Source organism: Oncorhynchus tshawytscha, linkage group LG12 (genome assembly GCF_018296145.1).
Source record: "Oncorhynchus tshawytscha isolate Ot180627B linkage group LG12, Otsh_v2.0, whole genome shotgun sequence".
Lineage (NCBI taxonomy): Eukaryota > Metazoa > Chordata > Actinopteri > Salmoniformes > Salmonidae > Oncorhynchus > Oncorhynchus tshawytscha.
In genome coordinates, this window is record NC_056440.1 from 43914468 (window position 1) to 43927130 (window position 12663).

Below are 12663 nucleotides of genomic sequence, written 5' to 3' on the forward strand. Positions count from 1 at the left end.
ATTTGGCTAAGGTGTATGTATTCTTCCGACTTCAACCGTAGGTGTTCCTTTTGTCGAGGTCGGAAAGGGCAGTGTGGAGTGCAATAGAGACTGCATCGTCTGTGGATCTGTTTGGGCGGTATGCAAATTAGAGTGGGACTAGGGTTTCTGGGATGATGGTGTTGATGTGAGCCATGACCAGCCATTGAAAGCACTTCATGGTGGCAGACGTGAGTGCTATGTGTCAGTAGTCTTCTAGGCAGGTTACCTTATTGATAAATTTTAAAACATGTTGGTATTACAGACAAGGATGAAATGTCAGGAATTGTGAAAAACATAGTTTAAATGTATTTGGCTATGGTTTATTTAAACTTCCGACTTCAACTGTATATTTATCTTTACAACACACGGATGAGACGGGATGAAGGCTGCAGCTGATGATAAGGAACTGGTTATTTGTTCAAAGCTGACCTCACAAGCACTCTAAATTGATTGGCTCGGCATCCCCCATGTTTCTTTTCTCTTTCAGTGATCTGAAATCTGATTGGTCAGTGATGTGTGCCATCCAATAGTCTCAGGGCCTGCTCCGTTCCTCTGGTAAAGATGAAATCTTGGATGAAAAACGGCATAAAATACATAGAGTAATCATGTTTAACAACAGGAGCTCTTTTGATGTTAAACCCAAGGATAGATCCTCTTTCTTTGAAATTGTATTTCCGGATTATGGAGAGGACCTTAATGGGAGATGTATTGGTTACTGTGGATTCATTTGAGCGTTAGGAGCTGTGTAGCACAGACTATTTGAAAATGTTTTGAATTCTTTTGCATAACACAAGCGCAATAATTTCACAAAAGCTGGTATTTGCCTGTATCTTTTTCACCATGTAAGAGTTGAACAATCTTCAGTCTGTGTAAAATAGAGGACTGTCTAATGAATGCACTATTTGGTTCGAAGTTCTTCCCCAGCACACTCATGAGAGGTTCTTTTTCTTTAATTTCCAGTAGCCAGTGGAAGGTATCCACTTTGGCGTTGTTATAAATTAGTGTCCCTATATCAGAATATTTTTTGAAAAGGCACTTCATTCCAAGATTCCATCAAAATGGTAAGAAAATTTCACATTTCCTTTGGGTTTGTTTTTTTTTGTTCCTTTTTTGTTCAAATGTATTTTTCTTTTTTCATTCGTAAAAAAAAAAACATCTCCACATGAGTGACAGTCATGCATTCCTATTGTGCAGATTGTGAGCAGGCGCAACCTAGCCTAACCACGGCGATCACTGTCTTCTGTTTCGCCTGTTCACTGATCTCCTCAATCTCCTTCCTCGATGGTGAGGACGGTGTCGGGCCTCTGCCTCATCGGACCGCCACTTGTAGTTATTACTGCTGAACAGGCTGTAGTTCTGGTGCCTCCTTGAGAATGCCCGTTGGGAGTTTGATGCTGAGGAAGAAACAATAGCACTTTGTTGGAAAATGTGGAGTGAAAACCAGTAAACAAAGGTATCCTCACTAGAATCAGTCAATTAATCAATCTATTGTACTTACGACTCATGCAAGCAATTTTGGGGATGTCCCATCGGCCATCTCCACGGCAACGGATGGTTGGCACATGCCTCTGGATGAAGCCGCCCTTACACTGATACCTCACCAGAGCATTGATCTCATAGCGTGACCTCTTCCTGCCGAAGGTCTGAGCATTCTGCACCAGAGGGGGCTGATTACAGGCCACTGAGGAGAACACACAGGGGTAGATGGAAGAATGGATGGCTGAATGGATTAATGGATGGATGGATGGATTGATGAATGGATGAATGAATGAATAATGTACACAGTCAGTGGATTGAAATAGCTCTCAACAAGGCACTGCATGTTTTACATTGTGTAGTTGTGGTGAAAACACTCCCTTTTTTTAAATATGGCAAAAAGTATTGTTTTCAAAGAAAATAAAAATAAAAACGACAAAAAAAACAACTTTGTCTTACCTGTGCCTTTCTTGCAGGTGAAGGTGAGGTGATAATTACAGGGCACATCGTTCCACTGGCCGTCCTCGTGCCAGATCATCACCACACAGTCCTCTCCAGATGAGAAGAAACTGTCCGGCTGGTTGGGGCGCCAGTTTTCGTATTGCTGGTGGGGAGGGAAAGAAAGAACAGAAACAAACTGTTATGAAAAGATCATCATCATCATCGTCGTCCTCATCACCTCCACCTCAGCATCATCAGGTTTAGGATTATGTTTATTTCAACATCTTGGAGAAACATATATAAAATATGATGCAATACAATATAAAACACAAGTCAAATATATGATCAGTGTGTCATCAATAAATCATAAGTCATAAACAACCAATTGGAATACCACAAAATCAAATAGGATCAGACCAGGATCTCTGTAAATACACCTTAGGGAAGTTCCACTAGCAAGTGTCTCACTTTGTCCTACCCCATACAATACAGAAACACATACTCTGTCTCCCTAAGAACGACAGCTAACAGCATGCTGACAACACTGCTTATCTCTGGGGTACAATTGGAACAGTAGATATGATCAGTGATAGTCCAGTCTTAAGGCTACACAATCAGTACATTCACTATCACAGTAAATCACACATATTTCTTACCCCTAACATGACCCACCAGCTCCCCCTTGCTATTGCACATAAGTGTACCAAGTTAGATTCTATTGATAATAAAGGAACTTGGGCTTTTACCAATAATGTGTAAGATGCATTGGTTGATGCAGCAGGGAGGGAGCAACACTGCTGTTGAAAATATAAAACAAATGCCATTGGTTTCACATTTTCAGTCTGTGTTACCAATAGCATTTCAGTATGTACTGTATACTGAACAAAAATATTGCAACAATTTCAAAGATTTTACTGAGTTACAGTTCATATGAAGAAATCAGTCAATTTAAATACATTCATTTGACACTAATCTATGGATTTCACATGACTGGGAATACAGATATGCATCTGTTGGTCACAGATAACTTAAAAGAAATGGGCCTCACAATGGGACTCAGGATCTCTTCACGATATTTCTGTGCGTTGAAATTGCCATCAATAAAATGCAATTGTGTTCGTCGTCCGTAGCTTATGCCTGCCCATACAATAACCCCACCGTCACCATAGGGCACTCTGTTCACAATGTTGACATCCACAAACCGTTCGCCCACAGGAAGCCATACACGTGGTCTGCGGTTGTGAGGCCGGGTGGACGTACAGCCAAATTCTCTGAAATGACATTTCAGGTGGCTTATGGTAGACATTAAATTATCTGGCAACAGCTCTGGTGGACATTCCTGCAGTCAGCATGCCAATTGCACACTCCCTCAAAACGTGAGACACCTGTGTCATTGTGTTGTGTGACAAAACTGCACATTTTAGAGTTCCCTTTTATTGTCCCCAGCACAAGGTGCACTTGTGTAATGATCATGATGTTTAATCAGCTTCTTGATATGCCACACCTGTCAGGGGGATGGATTATTTTAGCAAAGGAGAAATGTTCACTAACAGTGATTTAAACAAATTTGTGCATTTGAGAGAAATACGCTTTTGTGTGTATGAAACATTTCTGGGATCTTTTATTTCAGCTCATTAGACATGGGACCAACACTTTGCATGTTGCTTTTATATTTTTGTTCAGTGTAGTTAGGTTGGTGAGGCAATTTCTGAACGTGACTGCTGTATGTGATTCTTAGATTCCCCACACAGGGGCACTATTTTCCTTTTCATGTTCAGATCAATACAGACTTTTGACACATCTGTAACTATTATAGTAGTCATGTTGTGGCCCTATAGACATCACAGCAAAAACATTTTAAAATTATATGTATTTAAACACGTGTTTACTTATGAACAAGATCAGGCGAAGAGTTGTAAAATGTACTGTCACTTAGGGTAAGCTAAATAACTTTTCATTTTCCCCAACTTTCAAACTGACCCCTCTGTCTCTCTGACCACCCTCTTAGCCTCTATCCTAACCCTCTCCTCCCCTCGGCCTCTGTCCTTACCCCTCTCCACCCCTCTGTCCTCTATCCTCACCCCCTCCACCCCTGTCCTTTATCCTCACCCTCTCCACCTCTCTGTCCTCACCCCATCCACCCCTCTGTCCTCTACCCTCACATCACCCCATCCACGCTGCTGCCTCAGAGACCCCAAAGGATACTGAAAGACCAGCTACACTATGACATAACTGTACAGAGTTTTCTGAGAGAGGCTTCACTTCAAAGCCAAACAAAGGAAGAGAAAAGAGGTCAAAACACAAAATAAACTGAGCATGTAAGCCCTGCTCAGATACACATTTACACTGCTACAGAATTTGTGCTGTGCAGCATGGAAATAGTCATGAGAAATATAAGGTTTCTACTAGAAATACAACGTCATGTTGCCAATTTGTAAGATGGTGGACACAGATCCATTTTGGAATACAGAATATTATCAATTCATCTAAGTATATTCCAAATGCTACACCAACAATATAATTTTCCTAAATCAGGATTTTTTTTTTCCAACAAGGTGAGAGTGGGGTTAAGAGACGGAGGCTTCTCAATGCCTTGCTATCGTCACTGTACAATACAATCTTAGAAAAGAAAAGGTGCTATTTAGAACCTAAAACTGTTCTTCGGCTCTTCCCGTAGAAGAACCCTTTGAAGAACCCTATTTTGAAAAATCTTTTCCAAAGAAGGTTCTACATGGAGCCAAAAAGGGTTCGACGTGGAACCAAAATGGGTTCTCCTATGGGGACAGCTAAAGAACCTTTATGGAACACTTCTTTCTAAGAGTGTACACCAGAGGAGGCTGTTGAGGGGAGGACGGCTCAAAATAACGGCTGGACAGAGCAAATGGAATGGATTCAAACCATGTGTGTGATGTATTTGATACCATTCCACTTATTCCACTCCAGGCATTACCACAAGCCTGTTCTCCCTAATTAAAGTGCCATCAACCTCCTGTCGTGGACACATTTCCAACAACATACAATAGTGTTATGTCATCACATCCCACATAGAATATATGCCTGGAATAATTAGTGTAACTCTGCTTCCACACACTACAATACGCACACACACACACACACACACACACACACACACACACACACATACAGTTGAAGTCAAAAGTTTACATGCACTTAGGTTGGAGTCATTAAAACTCGTTTTTCAACCACACCACACATTTCTTGTTAACAAACTATAGTTTTGGCAAGTTGGTTAGGACATCGACTTTGTACATAACACAAGTAATTTTTCCAACAATTGTTTTAGAGACAGATTATTTCACTTTATCAATTTATTTATAATTCACTGTATTACAATTCCAGTGGGTCAGAAGTTAACATACACTAAGTTGACTGTGCCTTTAAAAAGCTTGGAAAATTCCAGAAAAAGTTTTTCATGGCTTTAGAAGCTTCTGATAGGCATAATTTGAGTCAATTGGAGGTGTACCTGTGGATGAATTTCAAGGCCTACCTTCAAACTCAGTGCCTCTTTGCTTGACATCATGGGAAAGTCAAAAGAAATGAGCCAAGACCTAAGAAAAAAATCCTTGGGAGAAAATTCCAAACCCCTGAAGATACCACGTTCATCTGCACAAACAATAGTATGCAAGTATAAACACCATGGCTGTCATACCGCTCAGAAAGGAGACGCGTTCTGTCTCCTAGAGATGAACATTCTGTGGTGCGAAAAGTACAAATCAATCCCAGAACAACAGCAAAAGACCTTGAGAAGATGCTGGGGGAAACAGGTACAAAAGTATCTATATCCACAGTAAAAGTCCTATATTGACATAACCCGAAAGGCCGCTAAGCAAGGAAGAGGCCACTGCTCCAAACTGCCAAAAATAGAACTGTTTGGCCAAAATGACCATCGTTAAGTTTGGAGGAAAAGGAGGGATGCTGGCAAGCCGAAGAACACCATCCCAACCGTGAAGCACAGGGGTGGCAGCATCATGTTGTGGGGGTGCTTTGCTGCAGGAGGGACTGGTGCACTTCACAAAATGGATGGCATCATGAGGATGGAAAATTATGTGGATGTATTGAAGCAATATCTCAAGACATTAGTCAGGAAGTTATAGCTTGGTCGCAAACGAGTCTTCCTATTGGACAATGACCCCAAGCATACTTCCAAAGTTGTGGCAAAATGGCTTAAGGACAACAAAGTCAAGGTATTGGAGTGGCCATCACAAACCCTTACCTCAATCCTATAGAACATTTGTGGGCAGAACTGAAAAAGTGTGTGCGAGCAAGGAGGCAGCCAAACCTGACTCAGTTAAATCAAATCAAATCAAATTTTATTTGTCACATACACATGGTTAGCAGATGTTAATGCGAGTGTAGCGAAATGCTTGTGCTTCTAGTTCCGACAATGCAGTAATAACGAGCAAGTAATCTAACTAACAATTCCAAAAAAAACTACTGTCATACACAGTGTAAGGGGATAAAGAATATGTACATAAGGATATATGAATGAGTGATGGTACAGAGCAGCATAGGCAAGATACAGTAGATGATATCGAGTACAGTATATACATATGAGATAAGTATGTAAACCAAGTGGCATAGTTAAAGTGGCAAGTGATACATGTATTACATAAGGATGCAGTCGATGATATAGAGTACAGTATCAACGTATGCATATGAGATGAACAATGTAGGGTAAGTAACATTATATAAGGTAGCATTGTTTAAAGTGGCTAGTGATATATTTACATCATTTCCCATCAATTCCCATGATTAAAGTGGCTGGAGTAGAGTCAGTGTCATTGACAGTGTGTTGGCAGTAGCCACTCAATGTTAGTGGTGGCTGTTTAACAGTCTGATGGCCTTGAGATAGAAGCTGTTTTTCAGTCTCTCGGTCCCAGCTTGATGCACCTGTACTGACCTCGCCTTCTGGATGGCAGCGGGGTGAACAGGCAGTGGCTCGGGTGGTTGATGTCCTTGATGATCTTTATGGCCTTCCTGTAGCATCGGGTGGTGTAGGTGTCCTGGAGGGCAGGTAGTTTGCCCCGGTGATGCGTTGTGCAGACCTCACTACCCTCTGGAGAGCCTTACGGTTGAGGGCGGTGCAGTTGCCATACCAGGCGGTGATACAGCCCGCCAGGATGCTCTCGATTGTGCATCTGTAGAAGTTTGTGAGTGCTTTTGGTGACAAGCCGAATTTCTTCAGCCTCCTGAGGTTGAAGAGGCGCTGCTGCGCCTTCCTCACGATGCTGTCTGTGTGAGTGGACCAATTCAGTTTGTCTGTGATGTGTATGCCGAGGAACTTAAAACTTGCTACCCTCTCCACTACTGTTCCATCGATGTGGATGGGGGTGTTCCCTCTGCTGTTTCCTGAAGTCCACAATCATCTCCTTAGTTTTGTTGACGTTGAGTGTGAGGTTATTTTCCTGACACCACACTCCGAGGGCCCTCACCTCCTCCCTGTAGGCCGTCTCGTCGTTGTTGGTGATCAAGCCTACCACTGTTGTGTCGTCCGCAAACTTGATGATTGAGTTGGAGGCGTGCATGGCCACGCAGTCGTGGGTGAACAGGGAGTACAGGAGAGGGCTCAGAACGCACCCTTGTGGGGCCCCAGTGTTGAGGATCAGCGGGGAGGAGATGTTGTTGCCTACCCTCACCATCTGGGGCGGCCCGTCAGGAAGTCCAGTACCCAGTTGCACAGGGGGGGTCGAGACCCAGGGTCTCGAGCTTGATGACGAGCTTGGAGGGTACTATGGTGTTGAATGCCGAGCTGTAGTCGATGAACAGCATTCTCACATAGGTATTCCTCTTGTCCAGATGGGTTAGGGCAGTGTGCAGTGTGGTTGAGATTGCATCGCCTGTGGACCTATTTGGGCGGTAAGCAAATTGGAGTGGGTCAAGGGTGTCAGGTAGGGTGGAGGTGATATGGTCCTTGACTAGTCTCTCAAAGCACTTCATGATGACGGATGTGAGTGCTACGGGCGGTAGTCGTTTAGCTCAGTTACCTTAGCTTTCTTGGGAACAGGAACAATGGTGGCCCTCTTGAAGCATGTGGGAACAGCAGACTGGTATAGGGATTGATTGAATATGTCCGTAAACACACCGGCCAGCTGGTCTGCGCATGCTCTGAGGGCGCGGCTGGGGATGCCGTCTGGGCCTGCAGCCTTGCGAGGGTTAACACGTTTAAATGTCTTACTCACTTCGGCTGCAGTGAAGGAGAGACCGCATGTTTCCGTTGCAGGCCGTGTCAGTGGCACTGTATTGTCCTCAAAGCGGGCAAAAAGTTATTTAGTCTGCCTGGGAGCAAGACATCCTGGTCCGTGACTGGGCTGGGTTTCTTCCTGTAGTCCGTGATTGACTGTAGACCCTGCCACATACCTCTTGTGTCTGAGCCGTTGAATTGAGATTCTACTTTGTCTCTGTACTGGCGCTTAGCTTGTTTGATAGCCTTGCGGAGGGAATAGCTGCACTGTTTGTATTCAGCCATGTTACCAGACACCTTGCCCTGATTAAAAGCAGTGGTTCATGCCTTCAGTTTCACACGAATGCTGCCATCAATCCACGGTTTCTGGTTAGGGAATGTTTTAATCGTTGCTATGGGAACGACATCTTCAACGCACGTTCTAATGAACTCGCACACCGTATCAGCGTATTCGTCAATGTTGTTGTCTGACGCAATACGAAACATCTCCCAGTCCACGTGATGGAAGCAGTCTTGGAGTGTGGAGTCAGCTTGGTCGGACCAGCGTTGGACAGACCTCAGCGTGGGAGCTTCTTGTTTTAGTTTCTGTCTGTAGGCAGGGATCAACAAAATGGAGTCGTGGTCAGCTTTTCCGAAAGGGGGCGGGGCAGGGCCTTATATGCGTCGCGGAAGTTAGAGTAACAATGATCCAGGGTCTTTCCACCCCTGGTTGCGCAATCGATATGCTGATAAAATTTAGGGAGTCTTGTTTTCAGATTAGCCTTGTTAAAATCCCCAGCTACAATGAATGCAGCCTCCGGATAAATCGTTTCCAGTTTGCAGAGAGTTAAATAAAGTTCGTTCAGAGCCATCGATGTGTCTGCTTGGGGGGGATATATACGGCTGTGATTATAATCGAAGAGAATTCTCTTGGTAGATAATGCGGTCTACATTTGATTGTGAGGAATTCTAAATCAGGTGAACAGAAGGATTTGAGTTCCTGTATGTTTCTTTCATCACACCATGTCACGTTGGCCATAAGACATACGCCCCCGCCCCTCTTCTTACCAGAAAGATGTTTGTTTCTGTCGGCGCGATGCGTGGAGAAACCCGCTGGCTGCACCGCTTCGGATTGCGTCTCTCCAGTTAGCCATGTTTCCGTGAAGCAGAGAACGTTACAGTCTCTGATGTCCCTCTGGAATGCTACCCTTGCTCGGATTTCATCAACCTTGTTGTCAAGAGACTGGACATTGGCAAGAAGAATGCTAGGGAGTGGTGCACGATGTGCCCGTCTCCGGAGTCTGACCAGAAGACCGCTTCGTTTCCCTCTTTTTCTGAGTCGTTTTTTTTTTGGTCGCTGCATGTGATCCACTCGGTTACACTGGTTGTAAGGCAGAACACAGGATCCGCGTCGCGAAAAACATATTCTTGGTCGTACTGATGGTGAGTTGACGCTGATCTTATATTCAGTAGTTCTTGTCGGCTGTATGTAAAGAAACCTAAGATGACCTGGGGTACTAGTGTAAGAAATAACACGTAAAAAAACAAAAAACTGCATAGTTTCCTAGGAACGCGAAGCGAGGCGGCCATCTCTGTCGGCGCCGGAAGTACTTAGCAAGAAGTAAGTACTTAGTTACACCAGCTCTGTCAGGAGGAATGGGCCAAAATTCACCCAACGTATTGTGGGAAGCTTGACCCAAGATAAACAATTTAAAGGCAATGCTACGAAATACTAATTGTGATGAATGAAATAAAAGCTGGAACAAATCATTCTCTCTACTATTATTCTGACATTTCACATTCTTAAAATAAAGTGATGATCCAAACTGACCTAAGACAGGGAATTTTTACTAGGATTAAATGTCAGGAATTGTGAAAAATTGAGTTTAAATGTATTTGGCTAAGGTGGATGTAAACTTCCGACTTCAACTGTACATGTAGAGTATGTATTGACACAGCTTCAGAGCTGCTTGGAATGCACTGCTGCATTGATCAGAGCTACCATCTCTCAGCAAGGCTTTTTGTTCAAATAGTCTGTTCAAAGCTGTGACCCCCCCTCTCTCCCCATTCCTTCCCTGAGGCCCCATGCAGGGACCCTGTTATTACGGTTAGCAAACACATCAGCTTCCTGCTTTGCTGACTGACTCAACAAACACCCGCTTGGGCAACCCCACAACAGCCCCCTGCATCCTCCACAAAATAATCAAACAGGCTCTTCCCCCCCCCCACACACACACACATTAGAATGTATACATGACCTTAATTAATTGAGAATCAAGGCTGTGCGTGTTACAGTTGAAGTCGGACGTTTACATACACCTAAGCCAAATACATATGAACTCAGTTTTTCACAATTCCTGACATTTAATCCTAGTAAAAATTCCCTGTTTTAGGTCAGTTAGGATCACCACTTTATTTAAAAAAAATAATAGATAAAGCCGAGATACAGTAAAGCTGACCACCCACCCAGGCCCACTACCCTACCCCCTCCCCTTCTCTCTATCTGCTGCCGTGCACAGGTGCTGCCCATCTGTGTGTCTGGCTGCTGGTTGGTGGCCCTTCCCCCGGGTGCCTGCTGTGCTTCCTGAGGAGAGGGAGGAGAGGGGGAGGCCTGTACCTGTCTGTGCCTGTCAGCTCCTCTTGATTCCGCATCACTGACACCTTCATTCCTATCTCTCTCAGCTGAGAGGGGATCCTGCTGCAAACGGACACAACTTATCTCCCGCCCCCCAGGCACTCTCTGTCCCTCCCCCTTCCAGCCTCCCCTGGTGATGGTGGGCTCTTATCTTTGAAGTGAAGAGTTAATCTGTTTAACGTAGCTGAAAGTAGTAATTAACCACTTTCCTGTTTCGTGAGGGGAATCTGCAGTAAGTTTACACAACCATAAACAAACACACTTCCACTTGAGCAGACGCATAACGCTACATACTGAGGCACACCTAGTGGCTCTTTTTTATTGTTAAAGTTTGTGAATGACAGAGATTGTTGTCATTGAGTGGCACCCGATGTCACTGGACATATAGTGTAGCGTGACACCAAGCCAGTGCGCTCAACAGGGTGTTGAGGACAAAGTAGTGTACGTCATGAGAAAGTGACCACAGTGAGTTTATTTTTTCAATACTTCAGGATAATCTTTTTCAATGTAACCTTTCTTTAACTAAGCAAGTCATTTAAGAACAAATTCTTATTCACAATGACGGCCTATGCCGGACAATCCCGGGCGACGCTGGGCCAATTGTACGCCGCCCTTTGGGACTCCCAAGCACGGCCGGTTGTGATACAGCCTGGATTTGAACCAGGGTGTCTGTAGTGACGCTGAATTGCAGTGCCTTAGACCACTGCGCCACTCGGGTGATGGTCACCCAGACGGTGGTGTCAGCAACATATTTAACAGGATTCAACACTGTTTATTGAGGCAAAAAAAAGTGTGAGAACCCCTTCTTACCATGGGCATGCTGTCGGTCCAGCGGAAGTCATTATCGTACATCTTATCGTTCAGGCCGATCCATTGGTAGTCCTGTCCAAGACCTGGCGTGCATGGCACAATGAAACACAGGAGGTCAATGATTTGATTCCACTGCCTCATTTAGGCGTCTTTCAGTCCCACCATAAACAGAGAGAGGCATTTTTTAAATACATGCACCACTCTTCCTGTTCCAACTGCCTGCCTCCATTCTCTCTCTCTCTCTCTCTCTCTCTCTCTCTCTCTCTCGTCTACTCTGCTGGCGCTGCCAACCAGCCAGAAAACTACTGTAGTCATCCACTATGCCTCTTTAACTTTTGCTCCACAGCCCATATACACTGATGAGATGAGCAAATGCTGACTTTAAGGCGAGCAGCATGGGGATACATGTGTTGGAAATCCCCTGGTGTTTCTGGAAATCCGTTCCAGATATATATATATATATGATAATCCTACTATTGGCTACTACCCTGCAGGGGTTGTGCCTTAGGAGGTATACTGTCTATGACATGCCGTAGAAGTAACTTACAGGTTAATACTGTGTTATTGAGCATTCTTCTCTGCAAGAGTGTCTGTCTGCTTGCCTGTCCGGTAATGCAAATGCTTTGAACTACTAGTTGGTTGTGTCTTGTGTGCAACTAACAGTGTTGTTTGTGTGTCGTGTACGTGCGTGTGTGACATCACACTTACGGTTGACAAACTGCTGCTCATCATGGGAGAGAATGCTGGTGAGGTGTGCCCCCTGTACCCGACACTCCTTCTCCGCTGTATCCCAGTTCCTCCTCTGGGGGATGTACTTGTAGCAGTGTCCCTGGAACTTATGCCAGCCGTAGTCACACGCCTGAGTGTCTGAGAGAGAGAGAGAGAGAGAGAGGTAATATGATTAGTAGATACAAAGGTTACACGTATTCCAATACCCTTTCATTATTATTTCACTGAAAAATATAGAGTCTGCCTTAAGATTTAAGAATGTCCAATCTGTCCAACACCTGTCGGAGCCTGGTACTATCTGCATGTTTATCTTTGTTTGTTACTAATCCTCCAGTGCATAACAAATAGATTAAGGAGATATTTGGGAGAA

The 12663-nt window shown here is 44.2% G+C and overlaps 1 protein-coding gene across 3 annotated transcripts in view; it reads right to left on the reverse strand.

The window, feature by feature from the left end:
- Positions 1–302: 302 nt before the first annotated feature.
- vcana (versican a) overlaps positions 303–12663 on the reverse strand; it is a 60352-nt gene continuing 47991 nt past the window's right edge. For 2 of the 3 annotated variants that reach the window (XM_024439546.1, XM_024439544.2), the window contains 5 exons: positions 12273–12431; positions 11565–11647; positions 1957–2101; positions 1520–1702; positions 303–1415 (listed from right to left, as the gene is read on the reverse strand). In XM_024439546.1, coding sequence (XP_024295314.1) covers positions 1252–1415; positions 1520–1702; positions 1957–2101; positions 11565–11647; positions 12273–12431 — 734 coding nt within the window. In that variant the 3' untranslated portion in view covers positions 303–1251. Of the gene's footprint in view, positions 1416–1519; positions 1742–1956; positions 2102–11564; positions 11648–12272; positions 12432–12663 lie in introns of all 3 variants that reach the window. The other variant, XM_042330677.1, reaches the window with a different exon arrangement.